General features: G+C 44.5%; 1 protein-coding gene across 2 annotated transcripts in view; it reads right to left on the reverse strand.

The window, feature by feature from the left end:
- Nucleotides 1–26,370, reverse strand: part of LOC120718213 (potassium voltage-gated channel subfamily H member 2-like) — a 112,623-nt gene that overhangs the window by 59,798 nt on the left and 26,455 nt on the right. The window contains exon 1 of one of the 2 annotated variants that reach the window (XM_040006650.1): nucleotides 6,766–6,911. The exons of the other annotated variant lie outside the window; for it this stretch is intronic. Coding sequence (XP_039862584.1) covers nucleotides 6,766–6,903 — 138 coding nt within the window. The 5' untranslated portion in view covers nucleotides 6,904–6,911. Of the gene's footprint in view, nucleotides 1–6,765; nucleotides 6,912–26,370 lie in introns of those variants that run through there. 2 annotated transcript variants of the gene reach the window in all.

Raw genomic sequence — 26,370 nt, forward strand, 5'->3', positions numbered from 1 at the left:
CTTTAGTCCGTGATTATAACACGATGCTTCATCTCCTTTAATAGAGCAGCATAACTGCTCACGTACACAAAGCCCTCCCCTATTTCCTTTCTATTAAAATTCAGGGATTATGAATGAGCTTTGATTTCAGAATACATGGCTCTTAATGAAAGAGAAGAAAATATAGACGCCATACACCCCATAATATTTACAACCAGTGTACACATGGCCTGCCAGCACTCAGCAGGGATTTCCGTCTTCAGGTTATTGATACTGGAGATTAAAACTCTCGCCCATAATGGGCTGCATTGTAAATAAATTCACTGCATTACACTGATTATGAGGATCACATCATAGGAGAATACAGCTGCTTACTATTAAATGCATGAATGAATGAATGAGAATGGATAAACACAATCCTCCCTGGATCTTTCTTCATCTTTTTTTTCTACAAACCAAAACGATAAAAATGCCTCTGCTTGTTAGTATCTTTGAAAGTCCACATAGGAAGTGTCCTCAGCTACCCTCGACTTCAAAGTGTCAGTTTTCTGGCTCTCCCATCAGCTCCTGTCCCTGAAGAATCACCAGGGAAACCACCAGGGACGACAACGGCCATCCGATTGCAGAGATAAAAAATAAAGAGAACTGGACGTGGACAGTGGGGGCAGAAATGCAGGACCCCAGAGTAAGCAGAAAAACAAGCAAAGACAAACCGCCTTCCTCACTGGTGGTCACTTGCATGCATGCATAGACATGCAAGCGCTCACACAGGCTCAGCACGCATCAAGAGCAAACTCACAATCACTCAGTATGAGCAATATGAGATATCGATACAAGTGAAGCAAACCTTCATTAGCCTGAAGAAATAAAACAATCAGACCTGGTAAAAACTTTAGGATTGGCTGAATTAACAATCATTGGTGAGCTAACCCCTTTCACAACACCTAACCAAGTCAAAAACACTCGTAGGTGTATCACCGTCAGTGTCTACCTTCATAAATGCAAATACAGAGAGTTTACACCAAAGTGCAAACCACTGGTTACACTTAAGAACAGGAAGGCCAGGTTAGACTTCCAGAGAACAACTGAAAGAGTTCTGAGAAGAAAAATAGAAACAGACCCAGAAACAAGCAGCAAGTGACGGTGGCTGCAGTAAAAGCCTGGCAGAGCAGCTCCAGGGAGGAATCCAAGCATTTGGTGATGTGTGTGGGCTGTAGCGTCAGACAGCAAGCCACTGCATGACTTTTTAATCTTCAAACACTCCAAACATTTACTTTGGATTTATTGAAAATAGAGGACTCTGTATGAACATACTGGGGTGCAAAAACTTAATGCAGTACTTTTGTTAAAGTCTTAAAGAAACGGTGTGTAAAATCTCACAGTAGATTGGAGAGTGCAGCCAACTGCATGCTGTTTTCTTACCCGTCCTGATTCACGCGCATTATTCAGCTGTGGTGGCCGCTGCAGGACAAACAACTGTTATGAGTGTGTGCTATCAGACTGCTGTTTATCTCAGCAATATGCTGAATGTCCAAGTCTATTTCTTCTGAATGAGGCTGTAAACTTTGTGGAGGGGTTGGATATGAGGCGATGAACCAGTGAAGCTCACGTCTGTTCAATGCCGCTGATACTGAGGTGAGCTGTTGAGGATGTCCTGCACTTTCCTGCTTTGGTTAATGTTAACGTGCTGTAAGCCGGTGTTGGTGAAACTTTCTTTGACGTGGATCTAACATTGTTGGACATGGACATGTCTCTCACACAACGTGAGAATATAATCAAAGTGTCATTTTTAGGACATTGACACTAGTGAGCATGATGCTAGCTTAGAGCCAGCTGTTATTGCTGGTTAGCCGGGTCGTTCTCAGCTGTGCAGAGACGGATGGGCTACATGAATCATACTTGTTATTAATCTCTGTCTCTCTTCCGCAGCATGTCTTTATCCTGTCTTCCTTCTCTCACCCCAAATGGGGGCAGCAGATGGCCCCCGCCCCTCGCTGAGCCTGGTTCTGCCGGAGGTTTCTTCCTGTTAAAAGGGAGTTTTTCCTTCCCACTGTTGCCAAAGTGCTGCTCATAGGGGGGTCATATCATTGTGGGTTTTTTCTCGGTATCTCTGAAGCGCCCTGAGGCGACTTTTGTTGTGATTTGGCGCTATATAAATAAAATTGAATTGAATTGAATTGAATTGAATGTCTAATCTGCCGCAACAGTCATGAGAGGAAATATGCACATTTATCCACGTTTCAGGTGAGGAAGAAATGAGGGAGGAGAGAGAAGAGAAGAAGAAAGACGTAGTGACAAGAGATAATAAAAATACACAATAAAAACATTAAATGGTTTATATAATAAGCTATTTGTGATCTTTAAATTAAAAGTAACTTACAAGGCGTACTATGTATAAGAGCAGTCTGTAGCTGCATACTTAAATTGATCAGACATGTCTGACGCTGTGTTTCAGATGGCAGGAGAACATATGAAATATGTAATTACACATTACTCCGTGTAGATTTAAGAGCACAGCAGTCTTCTTCTAAACAAAGTAGTGGTTTATACGCACTGCTGAGGTAAACACAGAAGAACAATTATATTTTTGGAGCCAGATGGTTGGACCTTTTATGTGCTGACGTAAGAAAAAGCATACTTAAAATGAATATTTTAAAATCAGATGGAAAAGGGGGGAAATGAAGAACCTCTGAGGTTATACCTCACTATTTCTGTGTTGTACTTGAAAACCACATTCTCCAGTATGGAGAAACACACCTCCAGTTGCAGTAACTACATTGGCATTTACACCCGGCGCTGCATTCGACAGCCTTTGAGAACACGCCAAATGCAATTTCAAATGGAGTACACCAGAGCGCTGAGATTGACGGAGAGAGCGAGACAGAAGGAAAGAAAGAGAGCTGGGACCCACTCATGGCCAGCGGCGATACTTTATCATCCAGCAACTGAAGCATTTCAGAGATGGGTGGCATGAGAGTGCTTGTGTGTGTGTCTGTGTGTGTGCAATTTAGTGAGGAAGTACAATTTAACGCTGAAGGAAGAGAGTCCTGATTTATTTGTCCAGTCCTACTGATTGCTGCGTTCAAGGGCACTGCTGGTAAAGGTGATGGATGGGCATGGTTTGCGCTCCCTTTCTCGCCTCCCGCTCCATGATCAGACCCTCACAGAGACCGCCAACATCACTTTTCCCACGGGCAAGAAAAAAAGAAGAGGACTGGCCAATAGAAAAGGTGATTTGTCTTGGAAGCGATTGCTGATTTATTTTGCTTCACTAAAGTCCAGAACAGAAGACGGAGTTTTCACTCGAGCAAGGGAAGAAAATACATCCGATCAGTTCTGGAAACAGAAATTTGGTGCATGAACTGAAATAGATTACATCTGATTTTAGCAAACAAAGGAATCCTGTGCATAGTTCTCTAAAATATTTACACATCTCAATAAAGCTGCAGCTTTGCACACTCACTCAAACGCTCACATTTAACCGTGCCCGTACTCGACACCTTACACACACTCACTATATTACAGTGGTTTGACTGTTAGCACCTGCTGCACTAAATGAGGTCAGTTCCAGGTAAGTACCATTACAAGTGAAACACACACCTCTCCCACAGCAAGGCTCTGAACTGGTTACAGTCAATAAAGTCTGTGTGTTACATAAAAAAAACACTATTATTAGCAGCTGCAGTTTGTTTCTCTACCTGCTACCGTCTGCTTTTAATACAAGAAGAAGACCAAAGACTTTCTACTGGCATGCTGTCATGTAAGAGACAGCAGCATACTTTCTGCTGTTGTGTTTAAACACAACATAAAACTGCCAGATGCTTCTCATCTTAATGAATGCTTATTTTAAAAATGTCCCTTTTTTTCCATTCTCAGAGCTGCAGACTCACCAGAGGCAAACATTAAACATGAGTGTAATCGAAGCAGCAGCACACAGCAGAGTTTTCCTTCTCTCACCCCAGCCGGTCGCAGCAGATGGCCCCGCCCCTCGCTGAGCCTGGTTCTGCCGGAGGTTTCTTCCTGTTAAAAGGGAGTTTTTCCTTCCCACTGTGGCCAAAGTGCTGCTCATAGGGGGTCATATGATTGTTGGGCTTTTCTCTGTATGTATTATTGCAGGGTCTACCTTACAATACAAAGCACCTTGAGGCCAGATCTGACATGAGTTTAGTTGCAGTACAGTAGGTGCTGTTTACCTGCAAATGGTGCATTCCTGCATTTGTTGCTATTGTTGACACATTTAGTTGGGGGTATAGTGGTGGGTGGAACGGTTGGTTTAGTGCTCATCACTGCTAGCTTTGGTTAGTTGCAGTGGGGTTTCTTGCTTTCGCTTCAGTTAACGTGTTGTGTGTTGCAGTAGTATTGCAGTAATTTATACATTACTAGATACAGTAATTACATTATAGTTACAAATATGTTGCTACTTGTGTCGCAAAGGTTCTTTGGTTATTGGCGCACCACGATGTTTGTTTGCAGGACGAAGGAAATGGTAACACAGCTACTGAGAACTGAACATATGGAGACAGCTTTGTTTTTGCACGTAAGGATGAGAGCGTAATTGTTAGAAATAACTACATTATGCTGCTTATGCAACATCTTGGAAACCTTCTGCACAGACAGGACTCTGACCAGGACTAACCAGGAACCAGAACCCCAGTGTGTGCCGTCCCCAGCCCAGCAGCCACTGTCTGAACTTCATCTGGTAACAAAGGCAGTGATGAGCAGCCTGACATGCACCACATGTACATGTCACATGTCGAATCACTCTGGCTTCAAGTCTGATTTTCATCTCTGCTTTGTGTTGCTGGTTTGAGTTCATGTAAAAGTAAAAGAAAGACTGTATGTGCGTCCTAATTAGGATGGCCTGTGAGAGTGTAGTTGTTTGTATTACTAACTGGTAATAATGACTTTCAGGTCATTTTGTAATGTAACGAATAGTTTAATGAATTACTTTCTGTTCTTCAAACTTAAACTGTTTGTTTTATTTCTCAGTTTATTTTCTTTTTTAAGGTTTTTTTGTGCTCACATTTCCACACTGCACATGTTTAACTCTGCAGGCTTTACAGAGTTTATTGCTTTTATGTATAAAGGCACTCTGTTTTCAAAAGTGAAGTCTTCCTCTGCGTGAAAATTCATCATGGTTATACAACTGAACTGTGTCGGGTACCAGCATAAATGGCCATGATATCATCTAATAGATGTACCCTACATTGTCCCTGTTAGCAAACAATAAAGTCAAATGAATGTAAATAAACACTGCTACCACAGCACTCATTGATTTTACCATGAAGTCATGTTGCGGCGCCTGTTATCAAAAGCAGCACTGTCAATGAACACGCGCATCGCTAATGTGCACACAGTCCTTCAATTCTTAGCTCGAGCTTTATGTAAACAGTCGTTTGTATCGACGGAGCTTCCCAGCATCCCACTGCACGCCGTCTGCTCCCGCACGCACATTCTCTGTCGATGCACACATGCGCACAAAACACAAACTTACACATGCTTGGAAATGCACATCATACTGTCAGTTTACATGTGATTTTATCTGGTGTTTCAAAGCTTCCCCACTCTCAGCTTGTTCATTTTTCCAAAGCCAAACTTTCTTAGTGAAGTCCCTGTGATCGAGTCACTTTGGGCATGTGCACGTTTACAGAGCGTCCAGCTGAGAAGCATCTGCCAGTATCTCACATAAAGGGAAATATTGATAAACTGGACCCATTTGCACACTGAATTTCTCTGCTTCACTTTCCTCTCCTTATCGCTCCTCTTTCCATCTTTCTTTCCCGTGTGTCTCTATCAACAGCAGCAAATCTCGAGTGTTTACAGAGCTGCTAAACGGAGAGCTTAAATGGCAACATTGTAAAGAATGTCACTGATAACCCAGCTCTACCGTCAATCTCTGTTGCACACACACACACACACACACACACACACACACACGCCGAGGGAACTAAAGGAGAGCACGAGTGGAGCTGTGAGACACTGCGTTTACTTGATTGCATTGCCTTGCTAAAATTGGTGTGTCCTGCTTCACGCTGTTCTATTAGTATCGCCCTAGACTCAGCTTACAGCTGCTGCGGTGATGGAGGCGGGGCAAAGGGGAGGAGATGAGAGGGGAAGAAAGGTAAGAAAATGAGCAGCGCAAGAGGGAGAGAGCCGGGTTCAGTGCACTCTTGGACCCAATGTTCCCAGATGTGTGCAGATGTGGTTTCTCTCCTCGCAGATGACACTGGTCACGGCTCGCCCAGGGACCGCACGCACACGCGGGACTGTCACATGACCGTAACAGCTGAAATGTTACACAATTATCTTTATTGTGCTTACTGTTAAAATCAGCAAGCGGGTTTGGAGCTGCCACGTTTGTTGGTGTCTGTCTCCAGCATCTCGTTTACCAAAGGACAAACGGATCATCAACGTCCTCATCAAAGGCGGTATTCACAGATCATTCTCACACAGAGGTATCGAACAGCTCACAGCTTCAGACTACAAACTGCTGTATAGTGTTTTGTGTGGCCAGGATATAAGGAGCAGCGATGGCAGTACAAGCAGCCAGCAGTGATGAGGTCAAGGGTCACATGTACCAGAGCTCAGAGTGCTGATGAAAGTAAATTCATATACACATCTGTGTATTACAGAGACCATGTACTTGTCTGATTGCTTCCCTCGTCTCACACACGGCTCCCCTGGTTGTCACACACTGAGGCCTCCGTCACACTTTCATTTTCTCCTTGTGTCATCACATCCACACACACACACACACACACACACACACACTGCTCCCTCACTCACCTCCTGAGCCACGAGGGAGGAGATACGGACGGCCCTTCGGACCCTGGCGTTCCTTCCGCCTTCCTGGGGGAGGCTGTCTCTCCCACTCAGCGACCTCTCGCTCATCTGCTCGGCCCAGGAGCCTCGGCCCACGGGCATGGGCACGTCCCACCGGGCCTCGCCCATCCCTCCCCAACTCCCCCCCCGTGCCCGCCCGCCATCCGCGCTCCCCCGTCCTGCCACTCCGTCGGCCGTCCTCCTCCCTCCGCTCTCACCCAGAGACGGAAAGGGTGAAGGCGGCAGCACCACTGGCACCGTCGGCACCGTCACCGTGCCCCCGAGACCTCCTTTGCGTCCCCCTCCACCTCCTCCAACCCTTCCTCCTCCTCCCGCTTGGCTGTCACCGGTCAGCCCCGACGCTCCAGCAGCAGCAGAGACTTTTGGCTCCTGGGTTTCCCTCAGACTGTCTTCGCTCTGTCCTCGTCTCTGGCTTCCTCCACCTTTGTTTCGTGCACTCCTTCGTTTGGACCCTGCTTCATGTTGTGCCTGCGCCCTCTCCCTGTCTCAGTGAATCTCTTGGGGCCAGTAGAGAAGCGGCTCGTATCAGATCCACAGCTGTAGCCGGTCTGACTGAGCGCTCAGCCAAACTGCTGCTGTTGAGGCTTCCCTCCTGTTAGCTCTCTCTCCCTGTGTGTGTCCCTCGCTCTCTCCTGCTTTCCTACACAGGCTCTCTCTCCCTGTCTTGTTTTTCAGCTCGCTCTCCCTCATAACTGAACTCACTCTTCATCCAGGATTCCCTTTTGTTCTCACTTTCAGTGCACCTGATCTCTCACTACGGCTCTTTTGTGTCGTTTTTCTAATTTTCCTGTTACCCATGCGTCTCTCCTTCTCTTTTACCTCATTCAGTGTGTGTTGCTCAAGATTTCTACTTCCACCGTAGTAAAAAACACAACAAAATAAAAGAGGCTAATCTCAAAGCTTTATAGTTTACGGTCAGGCTATTCTTCTCCCTCTCCATTAGCAATTTAAACAATGCTGGCACAGTGTGTCGCTGTAATGGTCTTTCATGTTCTAGTTGAACTACTGGCTGCATGTCAATTGGACCTAAATAAGTAAAGGGCTAGATAAAAGGATATAACACAATAACAGAGACTTGGTATTCCTGGCACTTAGTGTGTCCATTAACAGCGTCTTCATAGGGAACTGTTTCCTGCAGCAGCAGTAACTGTCAGTAAATTCTGTTTGCAACGAGGAGCTACAGCTGACCCAAGCGGCCTTTGCAGTGAGCACAAAGAAACTAAAGGGAACTCGTCTGATGCTACACGACATGACTTGATTTAATAAAAGATTTCTTTTAATTCATTTTGTCGATCTTGAAACCTCGGTCTGTGCCGGCGCTAATTGCTGTCCTACGTGATGAACTTCATTCCTCACTCCAGCCAACCACAAGCTGTTAACACCCCCCACCCCACCCCTCTCATCGCCTCCGTCCTCTCATCCCCTTCTGTTCGCCTTTCATTACCGAACATGCAGCTGGATTAGTGAGAGCGTGTATTTAACCCACGATTGTGCTGCCGCAGCCTTTAGGCTTTTCCCTGCACTTCACTGTGTCTTACACTCAAAGAGACAAAAAAGGGTCCGTCACACTACCACTGATGTACTCATTAGTTATCATAAAGAGTTGAAGCAACATGTCAAGTGTCTCCGAGGATGACGCCTAATTCCTGAGGTGCTCCTCTCTGTAGCCTCTCCTCTCCTCTGACCTCCTTTATGGCAGCAAGTGAAAAGAGGCTTTCCCTGCAGGGCTTCTGAGAAGCATTGATAATGATTTCTCAAATTATTAAATACCACCTGCTCCTTTGTGAACTGAGTAAGCTCTCTAGCCCTGGAGTGCCCTTCAGAACATGTCTGTAGAGTCATCTCTGAATATTATCCTTGAAATCATGCTGTGGGGAGAAATGGTCACAACGCTAAAATATCCCTAAATGGAAAATGCATTTATGACCTCGACCGTGATTATAACCACGCTCACATAAATCAGCAGGGTTCTTAGAAAAGTACGTGACAGAAATGACAGACAGCAAAAGCGGTAAAAGTGGCGATCGCATGCTAAACCGCAAGCTTGCGTCATATCAATCATTAGCGACCGCGTTTATATCGATCTGTTGGGAGCCTCTCTCTATGACGGAGGTTACGACTCGCACTCGCTTCTACTGACCTAGTTTGTACGTGTGGAGGTGCGTGCACACATCTATGTGTGTGTGTGTGTGTGTCCACGGGAGGCATTAAAACGCTCTCCTTCTGGAACACACACACACACACACACACACACACACACACACACACGTGTATTCCTGGTTGGAAATCCCTGAGAAGAATGTGGCACACTGAATAGCAGCGCGTTGAGTTTTTGGGACGATGCCGTCAAAAAGTTTTTAAAAAACTTCAATGGCCTGAAAATCTTCCTTGGTGAGCCTCATTACCAAACCCAGACTCTTTCAGGCAGAGCTGTGCGAGAAACCCCGACAAGTCCCGGTAATTATCTTCAGTGAGTGTGCGCGACACACTGCTGTCGCTTTATGAACACATAGCACAGACACACATGCATCAAAGACGAGCGCACACACACACACACACATTTAATACACCCGTCCACTCTGCTGATGTAAGCCTTTTTTTAAACCCTGTCCGTTCATTTAATGCACAAGACTGGGAGGAATAACGGAGCAGCATCCTGCACCAGAGCATCATTTTTTCATCATTTTTACTACTGAAAGTAAGCTGCTCCATTTTTTACTACCCAGCAAGTTACAGCGAATGCTATAATAGCAGCCAACTTGGACGTGATACACCACTGTACATCACATATTCTAACACCGCTGAGTTTCACATGTCCCCCAGCTTGAACCGCTCCGTGTACTAAAACCACATTCATTAATAAAGGCTTGCGTGTAACGTGAAGACGTCATTACTTTCTGAATGTTGCACATTATGACAGAATATTCACGCTTGCAGGTTACTGCAGCATCTTCTTTTAAACACAGGCACACAAAAACCCTGCGACACTTGTGAGGAAACAGAATAACTGTGAGAGTCCAGCCATTTTAATCTTAGACGTTTACTTTTACCTGATATGTGGGATTTTTGATGAGACTCATTGTGGGATCATGCCATAGTCTCTCTCTCTCTACGTGGATAATGTTAACTCTTTCAGCATAATTGAAAATGTGAGGTTCTGATATATGTCGGATGGTTGTCAGTCACTGATTGGTTGCAGTTGAACTGGGCAGGTGCAGCTGACAAGTCTGAGTTTGCTGGGAACATCTTGACACATTTACAGGCCTTTATTAATATTTATTCATTTATTTATTGATCCATCCTCTTCCTTTATCCTTTTCAGGGTCGTGGCGGGGCTGGAGCCTACCCCAGCTATCTTGGGGCGAGAGGCAGGGTACACCCTGGACAGTCTGTCGCACACGCAGACACAGACTACCATTCACACTTATTAACCCACACTAACTGCATGTGTTTGGACTGTGGGAGGAAGGCGGAGTGAACCCACACAAACACAGGGAGAACGTGCAAACTCCCTCTCTGTTTATTGACGTTTTTTTAAATGTAATGATTTATTGCTATTTTAAACATACAGTTAATATGCAGTGTTGCTACTTTTACTATACATGGCTTTCCATAATAGAGCTAATGACCTTAAACAGTCACCTGAAGCAGGCAGTGGGGTTACGAGTGGAATGACGCATGTTTTTCTACGTCGCACAGCATAAATAACGATCTTGTATTTTGCATGATATCATTTGTATGCTTGACATTATATTTGTTTGCACAAGGTTAAAACATGCAGACTGTTTGCACCCTGCACTAAGTTCAGGGGTGTGGCCTGTGTGAGTCAGACATAAAGATGCTAAAATGTACTTTAAGGAGCGGTGGTGATGTTTTGGCTCTTTAGTGTGAAAGTTTGACATGGCGTGTTCATTCTTTACCTCCAGTCGGGCCTCCTTTCATTATTTATAAGCATTTTGCTTAAAGGCTTAACTCTATAAGCAGTTCACAAACTTCTCATCAGCCCTGCTGTTTGTGTCCTTAAACCAAAGCCCCGCCGGCCCGTTCAGACTGACAGCTCATCCCTCCTGCAATCTGAATGCGTCTCTATGTCTCTTTCATCTGGGCGGCTCCATAAATAATAAAAGCAGCAGCATCGCGGCCCTATATGCCAGCACGGGGTGGCTACTTTGATGGATGAGGCAACGTGTGACCCGTGCTGCCTTTGTAGATCTGAAGTGTAACTCTGAAACAAACAAAGAGCTCGACTGAGGATCAGTGAATAAACTAAATAAACGAGTCCGAACTGACGTTTGACCCCGCTGCCCTCGTGACTCTTTGTGTCCATGGAAACCAAACACTGCCTGTGTGTTGCTCGTGTTTGACGTTTTCAGCTCCTCACCACTTTTCTTTGTATTTTCCTTCCCAATTCCCAGATGTTTATTCTACAAACAAAACCATATTTAGATGATAAAATGAAGCTCGCTTCTCACACTGGAATCCAAAAAGCATCCAACTATAGACATGATGGAGCTGTTTCGGACCACTGCTGGTAGTCTTCATTCGCATTAAGGAGCGGTCAGTGCCATTGCAGATCACTCACAGCATAATCAACGACGTTTACCTCATGCCTTTAATATCCAAACAACAGTCATTCAACGGTGATGAAAGCAAGGAGCCACGTAGAGAAAAACCAGCGAACTGGCTGCGGTCCTCAGACGCTTGTACAAATAACGAGTCTATAGAAGGAGCCTGAAACTATTCGTCTAATCTATAGACGCTCACAGACAAGCAGCTCATCAGCGAGCAGCTGATTTAACACAGGTCACATGTTATTTATTAATAGCCTTCTTCCTTGTGTCTACAGCTAATGTGACATAAAACACTGAGCTGGCTGCTTACGATTCATTCTGGTGCTCAGTCAAACATTTTTGGCTCACAGGCCTAATTTATCATTTGAATTATGCACTTCTCCTCTTCACCTCCATCCTGCCATCTCTTCCCTCTCCTGCACTGAACCCAGGGCGACGGCGGCTCCTTTGTTCTCATCCAGGTTGGCGAGTGGAATAAATTCATCTTTAATCACAGAGATTACGGTGGCTCCCTGCTCTCCATTTCCATTAACATGCTCAGATGCCCCCTAGTCATCACTCTTGCACAGGGTGGAGACAGAGAGCAGACTTATTAGCTATCATAATGCTATCTTGGCAGAATTAGAATAAAGTGCAGGAGATGGAGTGAAACCAAATCAGGGGCATACAAAGCACACCTGAATGTTCTTGAAAGAAGACGGAAGACCTTTGCAATACGTCCTTCATGCATACCTCTCATATGCAAGTCTGCAAGAAAGCACTGAGCTGTTGTTGTGACCGTCTGTGTCATGTGACGCCATCAAACAACCAATAATCTTACAGTATTGTTTCCTGGTACAGGCAGCAGCTCTGCTGAACCAGCGAGGGAAAAAAGTCAAAATTACGCCAAGCATCTTTACCATTATTATGTTCTGTTGGTGCAGATTACATCCACACAGATACATGATGCACCAACAGGAAGAGCCAAAGGTGCCGAGCCAAGAAATGATGCGATCGAGAGCCGGACTTTCTAATAGTCCCAGTGTCTCTTGTCATAACTGTCACTTACAATCTCTCACAAAACGATGTCCAAGAATTTACCGAACAGTTTCACGTGCACTATTCTGTGCATCACCATCGCCGTCCAGCAAACCTTTCACTGCAGCCACACTCGCTTAGAGGCGTGTCCCGACCATTCAGCCGGCGAAAATTCAACCAGTGATGATGGAAACGATGGAACGTTTCCATCCATCACTGTGTGACAGATGATGGTTTCTAGAGGAGTTTTGATCATAAGTTTAATCATTGACGAATGCGCTACACGTGACTATTTCTCTATTTCTCACAGTAAGTAAAAAATTAAAGAACGTTAAACTTTCTTATTTCACTTTGAATAAAAAGTGTAAATTAACTCATATTTCCTACTGAACATAAAGGTGTACGGCTTAAATGATCTTCAAATGAAAGACATCAGTGATTGTGTCCTTATTTTCACTGAAGCACCTTAATACTTTCCACAGAAGAAAGAAAATCCTGCAGGAAAACCCCAAAATGGCAAAAAGGCCTTCCTGCTTCTACTTGGCAGCACAAAGCAATTATTTTCAGCATATTAGCTTTATCAAAAAACGTAAACACTTCAGTAATCACAATGTGAGTCTTTGCTAAATATGGAATTCTGAAAGCCACAGATTCAGGAGGCTCAAACAGATGCACACTCTGAAACCACAGGAGCAGGGTTTGAATTCCCTACTTGGACATGTTCAAATTTGTAGCATCTACACAACCGATCATTTAGCAGAAGGCAAACAGTTTATATCAATATGCTGAAGAACAAAAGAATGCGTGGAGCAACAAGCAGCGTATCAAGAAGAAGGGTTTTTGAATTTTGACGTGTGTGCTCCTATCCATCAACCTGTCAGTCTAACGCTATTTTTAGAAGTGTCGTGTGACGGCATGTGGCAGGACTTGGCAAACAGGCTAAACTGAACTCAAACAGCTTTCCTGGAGGGTCAAGGAGGGTAAAATCGAATAAAATGTAAAAAGCCTGCAAATAAAAATCCATTAACAAAAGAGCACACAAAGAAAATAACCATGAAGAGATCTCCAACTGCATGATAATAATAAATGCACCAATCAGTGACTTTCACTGTCAAAGCTGTAGAAGCAGAGAATGACTAGAAAAGGTTGCATTTCCTGTGAAAATGCCGGGTGAATGCCGTGTAGAGGAAATGATGTGCCGAAAACAGCTGAAGAAGCTGAACTGTCTGCTGAAGACGGCTTTATCTGAAAGGCCCAAGAAAGACACGAGGCCACAGCCATGGGTAGGATTCGAACCTGCACCACCCGCTCATCTCAGTGAGGCTAAACAGCACTCGTCCCAGTATGATGAGAAAAAAATGGAAACCTGTGAGAAGGACAGATTTCCCATCCTTAAACAAACATAATTCATGGGAAAACAGTAAACGGTATCAAAAGAATTCTTTCACCGTGAGCGTCAGGAGTGTCTGAAGATATGCTGGCACAAGGCTCACATCTCGGTTTAGGAGATACGACGAAACGTTAAAAAGCTTAATATTTTAAAAGTCCAAAAGAACACCAAAGATATAGCTGACATTAGCAGAAATAACAGAACAGTTTAAAATCTAAAAACTGTGGGAGTATTTAAGCGTTAAGGGATTGGTCATCTCTTGGATTTATGTGTAGGTAACACAAGTGCCTCATGCTTACAGTGGGGCAAAAAAGTATTTAGTCAGCCACCGATTGTGCAAGTTCCCCCACTTAAAATGATGACAGAGGTCAGTAATTTGCACCAGAGGTACACTTCAACTGTGAGAGACAGAATGTGAAAAAAAATCCATGAATTCACATGGTAGGATTTGTAAAGAATTTATTCGTAAATCAGGGTGGAAAATAAGTATTTGGTCACCTCAAACAAGGAAAATCTCTGGCTCTCACAGACCTGTAACGTCTTCTGTAAGAAGCTTTTCTGTCCCCCACTCGTTACCTGTATGAATGGCACCTGTTTGAACTCATCATCTGTATAAAAGACACCTGTCCACAGCCTCAAACAGTCAGACTCCAAACGCCGCCATGGCCAAGACCAAAGAGCTTTCGAAGGACACCAGGAAAAGTATTGTAGACCTGCACCAGACTGGGAAGAGTGAATCTACAATAGGCAAGCAGCTTGGTGTGAAACAATCAACTGTGGGAGCAATCATCAGAAAATGGAAGACATACAAGACCACTGATAATCTCCCTCGATCTGGGGCTCCACGCAAGATCTCATCCCGTGGGGTCAAAATGATCATGAGAACGGTGAGCAGAGATCCCAGAACCACACGGGGGGACCTGGTGAATGACCTGCAGAGAGCTGGGACCAAAGTAACGAAGGTCACCATCAGTAACACACTACAACGGCAGGGAATCAAATCCCGCAGTGCCAGACGTGTTCCGCTGCTGAAGCCAGTGCATGTCCAGGCCCGTCTGAAGTTTGCCAGAGAGCACATGGATGATACAGCAGAGGATTGGGAGAATGTCATGTGGTCAGATGAAACCAAAGTAGAACTTTTTGGTATAAACTCAACTCGTCGTGTTTGGAGGAAGAAGAATACTGAGTTGCATCCCAAGAACACCATACCTACTGTGAAGCATGGGGGTGGAAACATCATGCTATGGGGCTGTTTTTCTGCCAAGGGGACAGGACGACTGATCCGTGTTAAGGACAGAATGAATGGGGCCATGTATCGTGAGATTTTGAGCCAAAACCTCCTTCCATCAGTGAGAACTTTGAAGATGAAACGAGGCTGGGTCTTCCAACATGACAATGATCCAAAACACACCGCCCGGGCAACAAAGGAGTGGCTCCGTAAGAAGCATTTGAAAGTCCTGGAGTGGCCTAGCCAGTCTCCAGACCTCAACCCCATAGAAAATCTGTGGCGGGAGTTGAAAGTCCGTGTTGCTCGGCGACAGCCCCAAAACATCACTGCTCTCGAGAAGATCTGCATGGAGGAATGGGCCGAAAATACCAGCTACTGTGTGTGCAAACCTGGTAAAGACCTATAGTAAACGTTTGACCTCTGTTATTGCCAACAAAGGTTATGTTACAAAGTATTGAGTTGTATTTTTGTTATTGACCAAATACTTATTTTCCACCCTGATTTACGAATAAATTCTTTACAAATCCTACCATGTGGATTCATGGATTTTTTTTTCACATTCTGTCTCTCACAGTTGAAGTGTACCTCTGGTGCAAATTACTGACCTCTGTCATCCTTTTAGGTGGGGGAACTTGCACAATCGGTGGCTGACTAAATACTTTTTTGCCCCACTGTAAGTGTAACTGTATAGTGTAGAAACTACATGATATGCAGAGATGGTGGATTAAATTGTTCATATCATGTTTGAGTGAAGTAAGTCAATAATGTAGCAATGTTAAATCTCGCGACACCACGCGTGATTTCACGCTTGGATCGTGGTTTGAGGGAGGCATCCATCAAGTCGAGCAGCCGCCTCTACTTTTTCTGGGTGTTTGTTACATTAAAAAAGGCTTCCTTGTAATTTGAACACAAACATTTCATGTTTCTATGGTGAACTTAATTCAATCATGTAGGATCTGTTTGAAATTCAACAACTTCATTTGTTCTTGTTGAGATGACTTGATTCAATCTAGTCAGAGCGGTTAGTTGCTGGACTCGTGAAATTCACAAGATCACACGAGATCAGGAAAATCACTGGAGTTATAAGAGGCAGACAACTACACACACACCACGTGTTTGCTATTTATTGTGGTTTAACCTGTCGAGGACAAAAATGTACAGAAAATTCTGCATCAAGCCTTGAAGTCATAAACCTGGATTGGTAGCATGGTGGTTAGTGCTGCTGCCTCCCGGCAACAAGGTCCTGGGTTCAAATCCACAGTTGGGCTGGTTTGCACTGGTTTCTCTCTGGGTATTCTGGTTTCCTCCCACAGTTAAAAGTCATACAGTTTAATTGGTGGTTCTAAGTTCCCTGTGAGTGCAAGTATTTGTTTCTATGTGACAGACAGGTTACACCCTGGACAGCTCACCCCAAGCCCCCCTGCAACCAGGACAAACATAGGAGGGTGGTAGTTGTTGTACATCCTCTCTTATGTTAACCAGACTCTAGACTTTGTTGAACATTATGTAAAATGTTTAAGTTTCTGCCAAAGCAAAAGATTTTTTGTGCAACCACTATTGAATTAAGTAAACCCAACATGGCCTTTTTGTCAGTGCAGGGCTGGGTCGACTGTTGCTCCACTGGAACCATTATTACTGTGAGGTAATGCTGACCTCCTAACCAAACAGGACTGTGGACAGCAGCTACATCTCTAATAGTTCTTTTAAATGTTCCTAATTCACCTTCTACTGTTCCAGATGCTCTGGCACCAAAGTACACACTGCCAAGTTACATTTGGCAAATGAGACCTGACTGTAGTGAAAGCAAGAGAGAGGGAACGAAAGAAAAATGCTGGGCACTCAGCCTAACCAACACCAACCATGTGTTCGGAGCCGAAGGCCAAGAAGAACCAAATCTCGCTCCCTCTGTCGCCGTATCTCCTTGGCACTCGTCAGCACGTGGCTGCTCCCACAGTGCTACTGTTTCTGACACAATGTACCAGGCACCCATATTTAATCAGCTCTAGGGGTTGATTTACACAAACACAATGGACACATCAGTAACTGCCTTGTTGGCTTGTCATTCGGCCCCTGAGTGGAGGCCACGAGGGGGGATTATGACAAATGATGAGAGAACACAGCCGTCGCACAGTTACGTGAGTGTGTTTGTGATTGTGTGCATACGAGTGGTACAAGCTGTGTCTGTGTTCATGGTTGTATGGGTAGGAAAATGACAAGGCGGTGCATGTGTGTGTTTTGTTGGACAGGTGCACCAACACCTGGTCCACACATGTCATGCTGCGTGACCCTCAACGTGTGTGTGCCATCACTGAAAACAATGGAACAGCAGTGGTTTAATGTAAGCTTAACACATGCGCCTCATGTTCGACTGCACCACAACACAGCACTGCTCTGACCTGGCCTGTGAATATATCGATTTATAGCTATATATACATACATATTGCTTTTTGATGTTTATGTTTGATTAAAAGTGTCTCTCTGGGTGAAAATCTAACATGTTGTCCTCGGTGAGGCTGGTAAACTACTAATTACAGTTTCATACAAATGACTCAGAAAGACCTTGTGAGGTTAACCCTATTGGAGGGAGGACTCCGCGGCTTAATTGACTGTGTAAAGAAAATGAGTTCAAGTAGAATTTATTTCAGCGTCATCAGAGTTTTATGGCACAATTTTCTTTATGGTGTCAGAAGGCACAACTTGTATCGATTAAATGGGAATCTTGTCCTCAAATAACTTTGGAGCTCCTTAAATTAGATTTCATCAGTGAGAGCAGACGCCCTGAGTACAGGCATTGCAGGAGATGGATTTTTTTGGATGGCTTTCATTATTAAGTTTTTTTCCTTTAATCACTGTTAAATATAATCAGACTTGGTTGAGGGAGCGGTTCCCATGTGTTCAGCATAAGTGCTCCTGAAACTAGTCGGGACAGTGGACCTGAGACAGAGGGAAACCTTTACAGCAGCCCTGTTCTGCCTGTTCATTTTGGCTGCTGAACACTTTGTGTGTTTTCTTCCAGATGAAAGGATTCCCGTGTATGAGTGTATTCACACATATGCAGCTTAGTCCAGTTAGCTTGGACTTGGTTGTCCTCACTGGTGTGCTTTGTCAGGGCAGGTGTGAATACAGCAACCACAGTTGGGCGCAGACCAAAACGTAGACCTTTAGAGAAGCGTGCAGGTGGTTTGTCAGGAGGAAACAACCCTAACTTTATCTTGAGTTAGGCTGCACTCTCTGCCTGACCTGCCTGATTTTAGTTTGCAGGTTTACGAAGGAAAACTGGTGAAATTGGACTACATGCCCATCTCATGTATAAATAAATAAATAAATGATTTGAATGTTCAGAACGAAAATATAAACGACAGGAGTTTTTAGCAGCTACCCAGAGAGTGTCTATCTCAAAAACACAGCATTAGAAAACCTGACTGATATTGTCGAGGTCTTGCTGGTGCTGCTCTGACCCACTGGTTCATAGTTTGTGCACCCAGGAGGTTGTAGATTAGACTGAGGTTAATGGCTTGATCTGCACCAGCTCGTAGATGGTGGCACGTGTCAAAATATCACATTCCGCATGAATTCTGCGGCTCAGGTTTTTCCAGCAGAACATTGCAGCGTAACGGGATAATCGTTGCTATTCAGGTCACTTTGGTTTAACATGCACAATGCTTTCTTTCCATGTTATCATTCTTATTCTCACACTGGACATATTTTTCCCAATAAGTGGAGGAAACATCCTCATGTGATTTGTGGTGATGCACGCTGGTGCAAAAAAAAGAAAACCACTCCAATTTCACAAATCCATCAGCTGATTCAAATTATAGAAAATCTATCTATCTATCTATCTATCTATCTATCTATCTATCTATCTATCTATCTATCTATCTATCTATCTGTCTGTCTGTCTGTCTGTCTGTCTGTCTGTCTGTCTGTCTGTGTAAAGCCTTGTTTTCTCATTTATGGCATTAGGCTGTGAAACAAAGACGTCACACCCTACCTCAGTAACAGAAGACATTAAAAGACTATAGATCAATTGGAACAATGTCCCTCACATGTTCGGTTCAGCGACTTGTCTCAGAGATAAATTCAGATGACACAGACAGCTGAAATACTGCTGCTGCCTTATTCGAGGTGCTTTGAGAATATGCCGGTTTTCAGTCTGTCAAACACACCAGCAGCCCCCATACCAGGTGAGAGAGAACGGCACAGCGCTCATTTCTTCACACCTCCCTCTCTCCATGATCTCTGATAACAAATGACACCATTACTTCTCCTCGCCAAGGCTTGTGTCATTGTCCCACTTAATTTCTGCGTACTGCTGAGGTAGGCAATGTTGCCGCCCGGCACTCGTCTCCCTCCGTCGCTTCCTCCCTCTCCGAGCCAGGGTGAGAGCCGTATCTCCAGGTAGGACGGCGGAGAACAGACCCCCGGCTCATGCATCTTCCCATGAACGCGTACCCCTAGTTCCTGCCTCCTGTGTGCATGTTTGTGTGTGTGCGTACATGAAAAAGAGAGTGTTTGTGTGCCTACAGAGGCCTCCGACTGGCGGCCAGGTGCTCCTAATGCTCAAAATGACGTACAACATTGTGACATCAGTGCTATATATGGCCAAGCGACATGCCCTCGCATGCACATGAGTGTGTGCATTGCTTGTGTGCGTATTCTGTGTGTGTTGAACCAGTTATAAGAAACATGTTTTTTCACATATACCCTGTAGTTGGCTGCTATGGAGCAACGGCATGTATCTTTGCTAAAGCGTGCATGTGTGTTTGCATTAGTGCGTGTGAGTGATGACACGGCGCTGTCAGCACCACACTGAGCAGGACATACATCGAAACGTTGCACAATGACACGCGTGCATATGTGTGCATAAGTGAGTGTGTGCTCGGTGGATGGGTGACACCACTATAAGGAAACTGGTGACACCCGGGCAAAGCTGGCACTCGGAGTACAAACATAGATCAGTCTCCCGGTGGTACATTAAAAGTGACGACCCGGTACAGGCTGACCCCTCGGCACAAACGTCCTGTTTTCACTGACTCGACTTTGTATTCTGGCTAACATCCGGTGTTCGCTCAGCCTTGGGAAAGATCCAGTGGCCCTAAATTGTCCCCCCATCACTCATGGACTTTATCACTACAAAGATAAGCAAATAAATACATAAATAAACCACCAGTGCCTTTGATGTGCATGAACTATCAGCTGGCAACAGATGGGAGGGGAATTACAGAAGAAAAAGTGTGACGTGCAAAATAACGCACCCTCAGGACAGACGAAGGACAACCCCAAAAATCACTTTCACCCTCATTAACAATGTCAGTGGTGAAGGGGAGAGAGATGAGGACATGGTAACGGAAGGATATCTGCTATCTCTGGAGAGAAGGAGTGGGAACAGGGGGAGGGGTCGGTTCAGGAGAAAGCTCCAGGGAGGGAGGGGAAGGGGAGGTAGAGGTCAGGGGTGGGCTGATGGTGACGGCTGGGGCACGTGGAGTACAGAATGTTGATGCACGTGGAAAACGCCTGCAGAATGGGTGCGCAGGCCTGAAATTCAAAGAAGGAAGCGAGTCAATTAGTAAATCTCTCTGCACTTTATTAGTTATGCTGAGGTGCCCATGCGCAAGGCACCAGGGAATGAGTCCAGCGTGGGACGTCACGACCAAAACTGTGCGTATTTTTGATCCTTTTTTAATATTATGCAAAAACTTGCACAATATAGACACGAGAAATGGCACAAGGATCTGTGAACAAAACCACAACATCAAACCTATCAAAGCCAAGAAGAGCAGTGAAAGGACCAAAGACATCAAACAGAAATAAAGATGAATGACACCAAAAATTCGGGGAAGTGACAAAGTCAGTGAGCAATAAACTAATGCAGGCAGGAACTGGAAGTGAACTGGATGAGATGAAAATATATGTTTCTGTTACACGACTCCTGCCACGCTCGATGCTGAATCGATGGCCTATTAAAGAGGACGGCAAAGTGATCCAACTTCAATCTAGGAAGTAGAAGCCAGTGAGGAGCGGAGTCTTAAAGGGATGAGAAGTGCCACACACACACACACGCACACACACGCACACACACACGCACACACACACACGCACACACGCACACACACACGCACACACGCACACACACGCACACACACACACACACACACACACGCACACACACACACACACACACGCACACACACACGCACACACACACGCACACACACGCACACACACACACGCACACACACACGCACACACACGCACACACGCATGCACACACACACGCATACACACACACACACACGCACACACACGCATATGAGAGACACGGGGTCATGCACTGAATGCACAATAATAAGACGACAGTGAATGTCACATAGCTTCAGAAAAGAAAAGAAAGCAAGTGCTGAAAGGCCGAGGATGTCATATCGGTCACATCATGGGATTTCTTTTTAAATCTAAATTGATGCTGTACAAGTAAAGTAAAACATGTCCTTGTCTGAATTCAGGATCTGACAGGATGTGGCCTTGTAGTCACAAATAACCTCTTCAAGGCTGAGAGACGAGGTAATTACGGGCCATGTATTGAACAGAGGACAAACGTGACTGATGGTTATTGGCATTGTGGGATCACTGGGGACGGGGCAGAGCGGTTGAAGGCCGGGCTAACACTGTTTGAGCCGGGGAATCATGGACTGGTGACACATTACTGGTGCATTTTGCCCACCTTTGGATTGCTGTGAAACTAAAATAGCCACAAGGTGCAAAGGACCAAGGACTGCTACTGCGCTGCATGGAGCTGTCTGACTTTCCTGGATGTTTCGGAGTTAGCAGGGTGTCACGAGTAGAAGCTGATTTAGGTGAAAGCAGGCTGGCTGAGGACAGCTGTTTCTTGCTTAAAATAAACAAAATGTGGATGAAAGCAATGCCTGTGTCCTCATTTATATTATAGTTTCTGTATTTTAGAATCAGCTGCAAAGATCAGGAACAAACAGGGACAAATCTCTACACGTCTATGTTGGAGCTTCTCCAGGCAGACTGGAGACGGCTGTAGAAAAACAACATGTCTGTTAGCTTGAGAGAAATGTCAGCCTGCTGGCAGCTTCTCACTTGGGAATGTGTAACTCGTCATTTGTCACAAAAACATGTTTAAAAAAATGATATTTACCCCATGACATGGATTGTAGACGTGTTTGTGCAGCCACAGATGAACCAATGAGCAGATGCATGCGTGCATGAGCGTCTACATTTGACTATATTACAAAGCAAGCGTGTGTGTCTGCACGAGCAGGCGTGTTGCAGGCTGCACCAAAGTGACTGTGCTTTATGCATCTGTTGCCCAGCATATAAAGGTCAAGGCTGATTGTGTGTCAGAGGCTAAATAACAAAGGACCCTTGCTAATAAATGCCACCGCAGATGATCTTTAGAAAGAGAGCGGTGATGGTCGTCAACAAGGGATGGCATGTGTTTGTGCATCTCTCCCACACACACGCTTACACGCCTACAACAGTGCATGTTCAGCTGGCGTAACCATAACCCAGCCTCTGCCCTCATTCTTTTACCATCAGCCTTTACAAACGATTGCTACTGGCTAATTTACTGTTTACGTCACCTGACCTCCAGGTTTCACTACAGCAGCAGTGACGACACGATGACTCATCCTGCTCATTAGTGCAATCGACGAGCGGGAGGCGTGTATCCAAATATGGATGATTAGCATATAGTTTCCTATTAATTCAAAGAGCCCAGTTACTTGCATATAAAACTGCAACACCTGAGTGCTAATGTATCTTAAATGGCAGTTAAGGATGTCAAATAAGGAAAAGATAATAAGAATAAGAAAATAAAATGTCACTAGTTCTGCTGCCTGTACTCGTATGACCTGGCACTGAGTGCAACAACACAGATTTACATCCTTTTGCGTTGGACTGGTTAGCAGATTTTCTGCCTGTGGCTAGTTTTGCGTGGAGAGACTGGATGAAGCACATCTGCAGTGGCCTGCGTGGATTGACATGTGTTACTACACCACTAGCTGCCATCTGCTTTGTTCACAGTACAGCGTTCTGGTTGATCTGATAATGCAGTACAGTATGTTCTCCCCCTTTCCTCTGCTCAATATTTTCATACTTTTACATAATTTGGTTCAAAATGATACACGTGTCTTCTACTCTCACTGTCACTGTCTGATTTTTTCCTGTTGAATTGTTTTTAAACTTTGAGTAACTCCTGTGCTAACTGCTTATTTTTCCTTTAAAAATAACCAATATTCAGCACACGCCTGAGGAAAGATGTGCTGTTGTGTTACCTGAAATGTCCTCCACTCTGGGCTCAACAAAACAGCTTGACGGACGTCAGTATTTTGTTTATTTGGAGGCTGAAGAGATGTTAATGCCCACTCCCACAGGGCTTAAATCTGGGACTCTCCTACTAGAACTGAAGCAGCTTCTTGGATGAGAGGATGAAACGTCTTCAAGCAACTTAAAGAAGTCCAGACGCTTTTCTTTGCAAGCTCCTTAGAAAACTGTAACTCCTGTTTTGATCTCACACCTTGTACACAGCAGGTGAATGTGTCCAAACCAAAGAACAAACAATGAATGCAGCAGTTACAGAGTTTTAATCGCTGGCTATGGATGTGGTTTTTACACCACATTTACAGCACACATGAACACATATTGTTTAAAAACCACAGTAATGTTATTGATCTTTTTAATGTTTTTCAAATATGCTCTAAACTCGCTCTCTTCCCTCTCTCTCACACACACAGGCGCACACACACTCTCTCAAACACAATGACAGATGGGATTTGACAGTTCACTTTGCGTGCCACGCCAGGTGGGGATGACCTTTTAAGACGACTGGCAAAGAGGGAACGAGGAGGAGAGAGGGGGGGAGGAAAGAGGGGGAGAGAAAGAGTGGAGATAAAGAAAGAATAGCCAGAGACTCCCACAGAGCGCCGTGGAGGCTGTGAGGGATTTGCTCTTTTAAACTGTGAATCTGTGCTCTTTTAGAAATACCACAGCATGTTAAAGTGCTGCTGCTCCAATCTAGTGGAACAAAGTCCTCTCAGTAGCATTTGTTTAAAGAGCGTTTCTGCTCAGGTCGTTTTTACTCCGATGCTTTTCCCTCTTCAGAATGTGCGAGTCACTGTTAAAGAAACTGGGAGGAGCTGAGTTGTCCATGCTGACCCCAGTAAACATCACTGGTATCAATACTTCATCTGCATGTAGCTGCAAGCTGAATTCCAGATGTGTCAAAATGAAATGATTATGCACTTTGCTGGTCAGTCAAAACAAATGAGCTTTGTGGATGTGCACACTTTTGTGCTCCTACTTTTTACACTTGTGTTACTAGAAGGTCCTGTTTGCACTTCTGTAACTGTGGCTGCATTTCTGGATGAGAAGCACAACATGTATCAATTGTTGCTGATTCTGTCTAAATCTGAGTTATTGTGCACAGTTGTCCCTTCTGTACCACCATCTCTGTATATTTATTAGGATCTTGGTTTAGATGTTTCACTCAGCACGCTGAGAACTGCACATTCATTCAGGCACGCTGCGTGTCTGTGAAGTCAGATTTGATGTCCTCTGGAATGATGCTAGAACGTTTCAAAGTGAGCAGAAAGTGCTGATGTGTCGACATCGCTCGTCACGTTGTTCGTCCTTTCCCTGGAACGACCCTCTGCCATGTCAGCGTGAACGAGGGCTGTGAAAGCACCCTCGTGGGACACCTTTACAGTACGCTAATAAACACCCAAACACTGTAATTATAGCTCTGCACTTTCTGCTAACAATAACAGCCTCATTGCTATGTGCAGTGTGATGGCAGTTAGGGGCTTCATTCTACTGTCCACACTGACTGAGCCAACAAAGGGGACAGCACAGACTGTGCATGCTAAGTAGTGTCGTGATGCAGATACAGGAGAGAGATTCATTGATATTGTGACCCTCCTCGGGGAATTGGCTCCAGAGGTTTCCTGCTTCACTGCATCATAACACAATTTAGGTGGAATGAGAACGAGACAGAGCCAAATGCAAGAGACAACACTGACTTAATGAAACGTGCAATTGTAATGTGAATAATTCAATTAAGATGCCTTTTTTAATGTGTTATTTAACTTTCATATGTAAAGTTTTTGAGTCTGAAGAATTTCTCTGGTGATATTTTCCAAAATATACACAAACGTGATTTTTTTAACTTGATGAAAAAGTTTCTGTATATCAGAAAACTTTTGGCCAAAAAGCTCTTGCAGTGAATTAGTGTATGTTCAAAGCACAGAGGATTAAACGTGACAGTCTTCCTTAAACTGTCTACGTTCTCTTAGCAGAAGCAGAAAACAGCCAAAACTATGGGAAATTACAGCAAAGCCCCGAAAGTATTTGCTCAGCATTTTGCATGGCTTCGTGCTGTCACTATGTAAGGACTTGGAGTGTGAGGTTAAGCAGAATGCCAGCTTGAATACAGGGGTATGTTGCCTGGTATCCAAACAGCTGCATTGCACGGCTGAGATATTTCTGGAAACACGACAAATTCCCACATAATTTAGGTTTTCTGGTATTTTGAATAAAAACACTGATTTTTCATGAGAAATGTGAGGATGACAACACTTCCATTAGAAACAAGTGTACCTCCCATTTATTCCAAAGGGAAGTAGCTCAGTTATTGTCACTGGACATGAATGTATTGGAATAAGACACACGAGGGTACCAGGAAGGGCTAACAGCTCCGATGAGCCTGTGACAGCTGCTGCAAAAACTCCCAGAGGAGCAAATATAGTTCTCCGATCCACACTCTGTGCTCAGACGCTCTATTTCCCTTCTTTTCACAAACATATGTGCGCACACAGACAGGAAACACAAGCTGAGAGGCAGCTCATTAATACTGCAGGGTGGAATATGAAATAAGATCTCTTTTTGACATTTTAGCTCAAAGTGCTCTTTGTGTCTCTGTTAAACTGGAGCATATGTGTGCACTATGTAAATGTGACACACACAACTGTGGCAGCCCACCGATGGGGATGTGGGTCCACACACACACACTTGAACAGTTGCTTTGCCACGGGCCAAAATCCCAGAATCCACTGCTATGTTTCAACCTTCGACAGGCTGCGAGGGAAAGCGCAGAGAGGCAGAAACAGCTCCGGACTGTAACTTCAAAGGCTGCAAAGCTTCCCGCTGTTCCTACACATAATATGCCTTCATGGATTCTCGCATTCGTTATTTTTTGGATGATGATGCATCGTGTTTCGCTTTAATAATGATATTTTCTCGGCAGCAAGACAAGCATTGAAGAAAAAGCTGGGAGAAGGCACATGAATAATGAAGTGTTATTTTATTTGTAGATAATCCAAAAA

This window comes from Simochromis diagramma, unplaced genomic scaffold (genome assembly GCF_900408965.1).
Source record: "Simochromis diagramma unplaced genomic scaffold, fSimDia1.1 OVJJ01000577.1, whole genome shotgun sequence".
In the NCBI taxonomy this organism is placed as follows: domain Eukaryota; kingdom Metazoa; phylum Chordata; class Actinopteri; order Cichliformes; family Cichlidae; genus Simochromis; species Simochromis diagramma.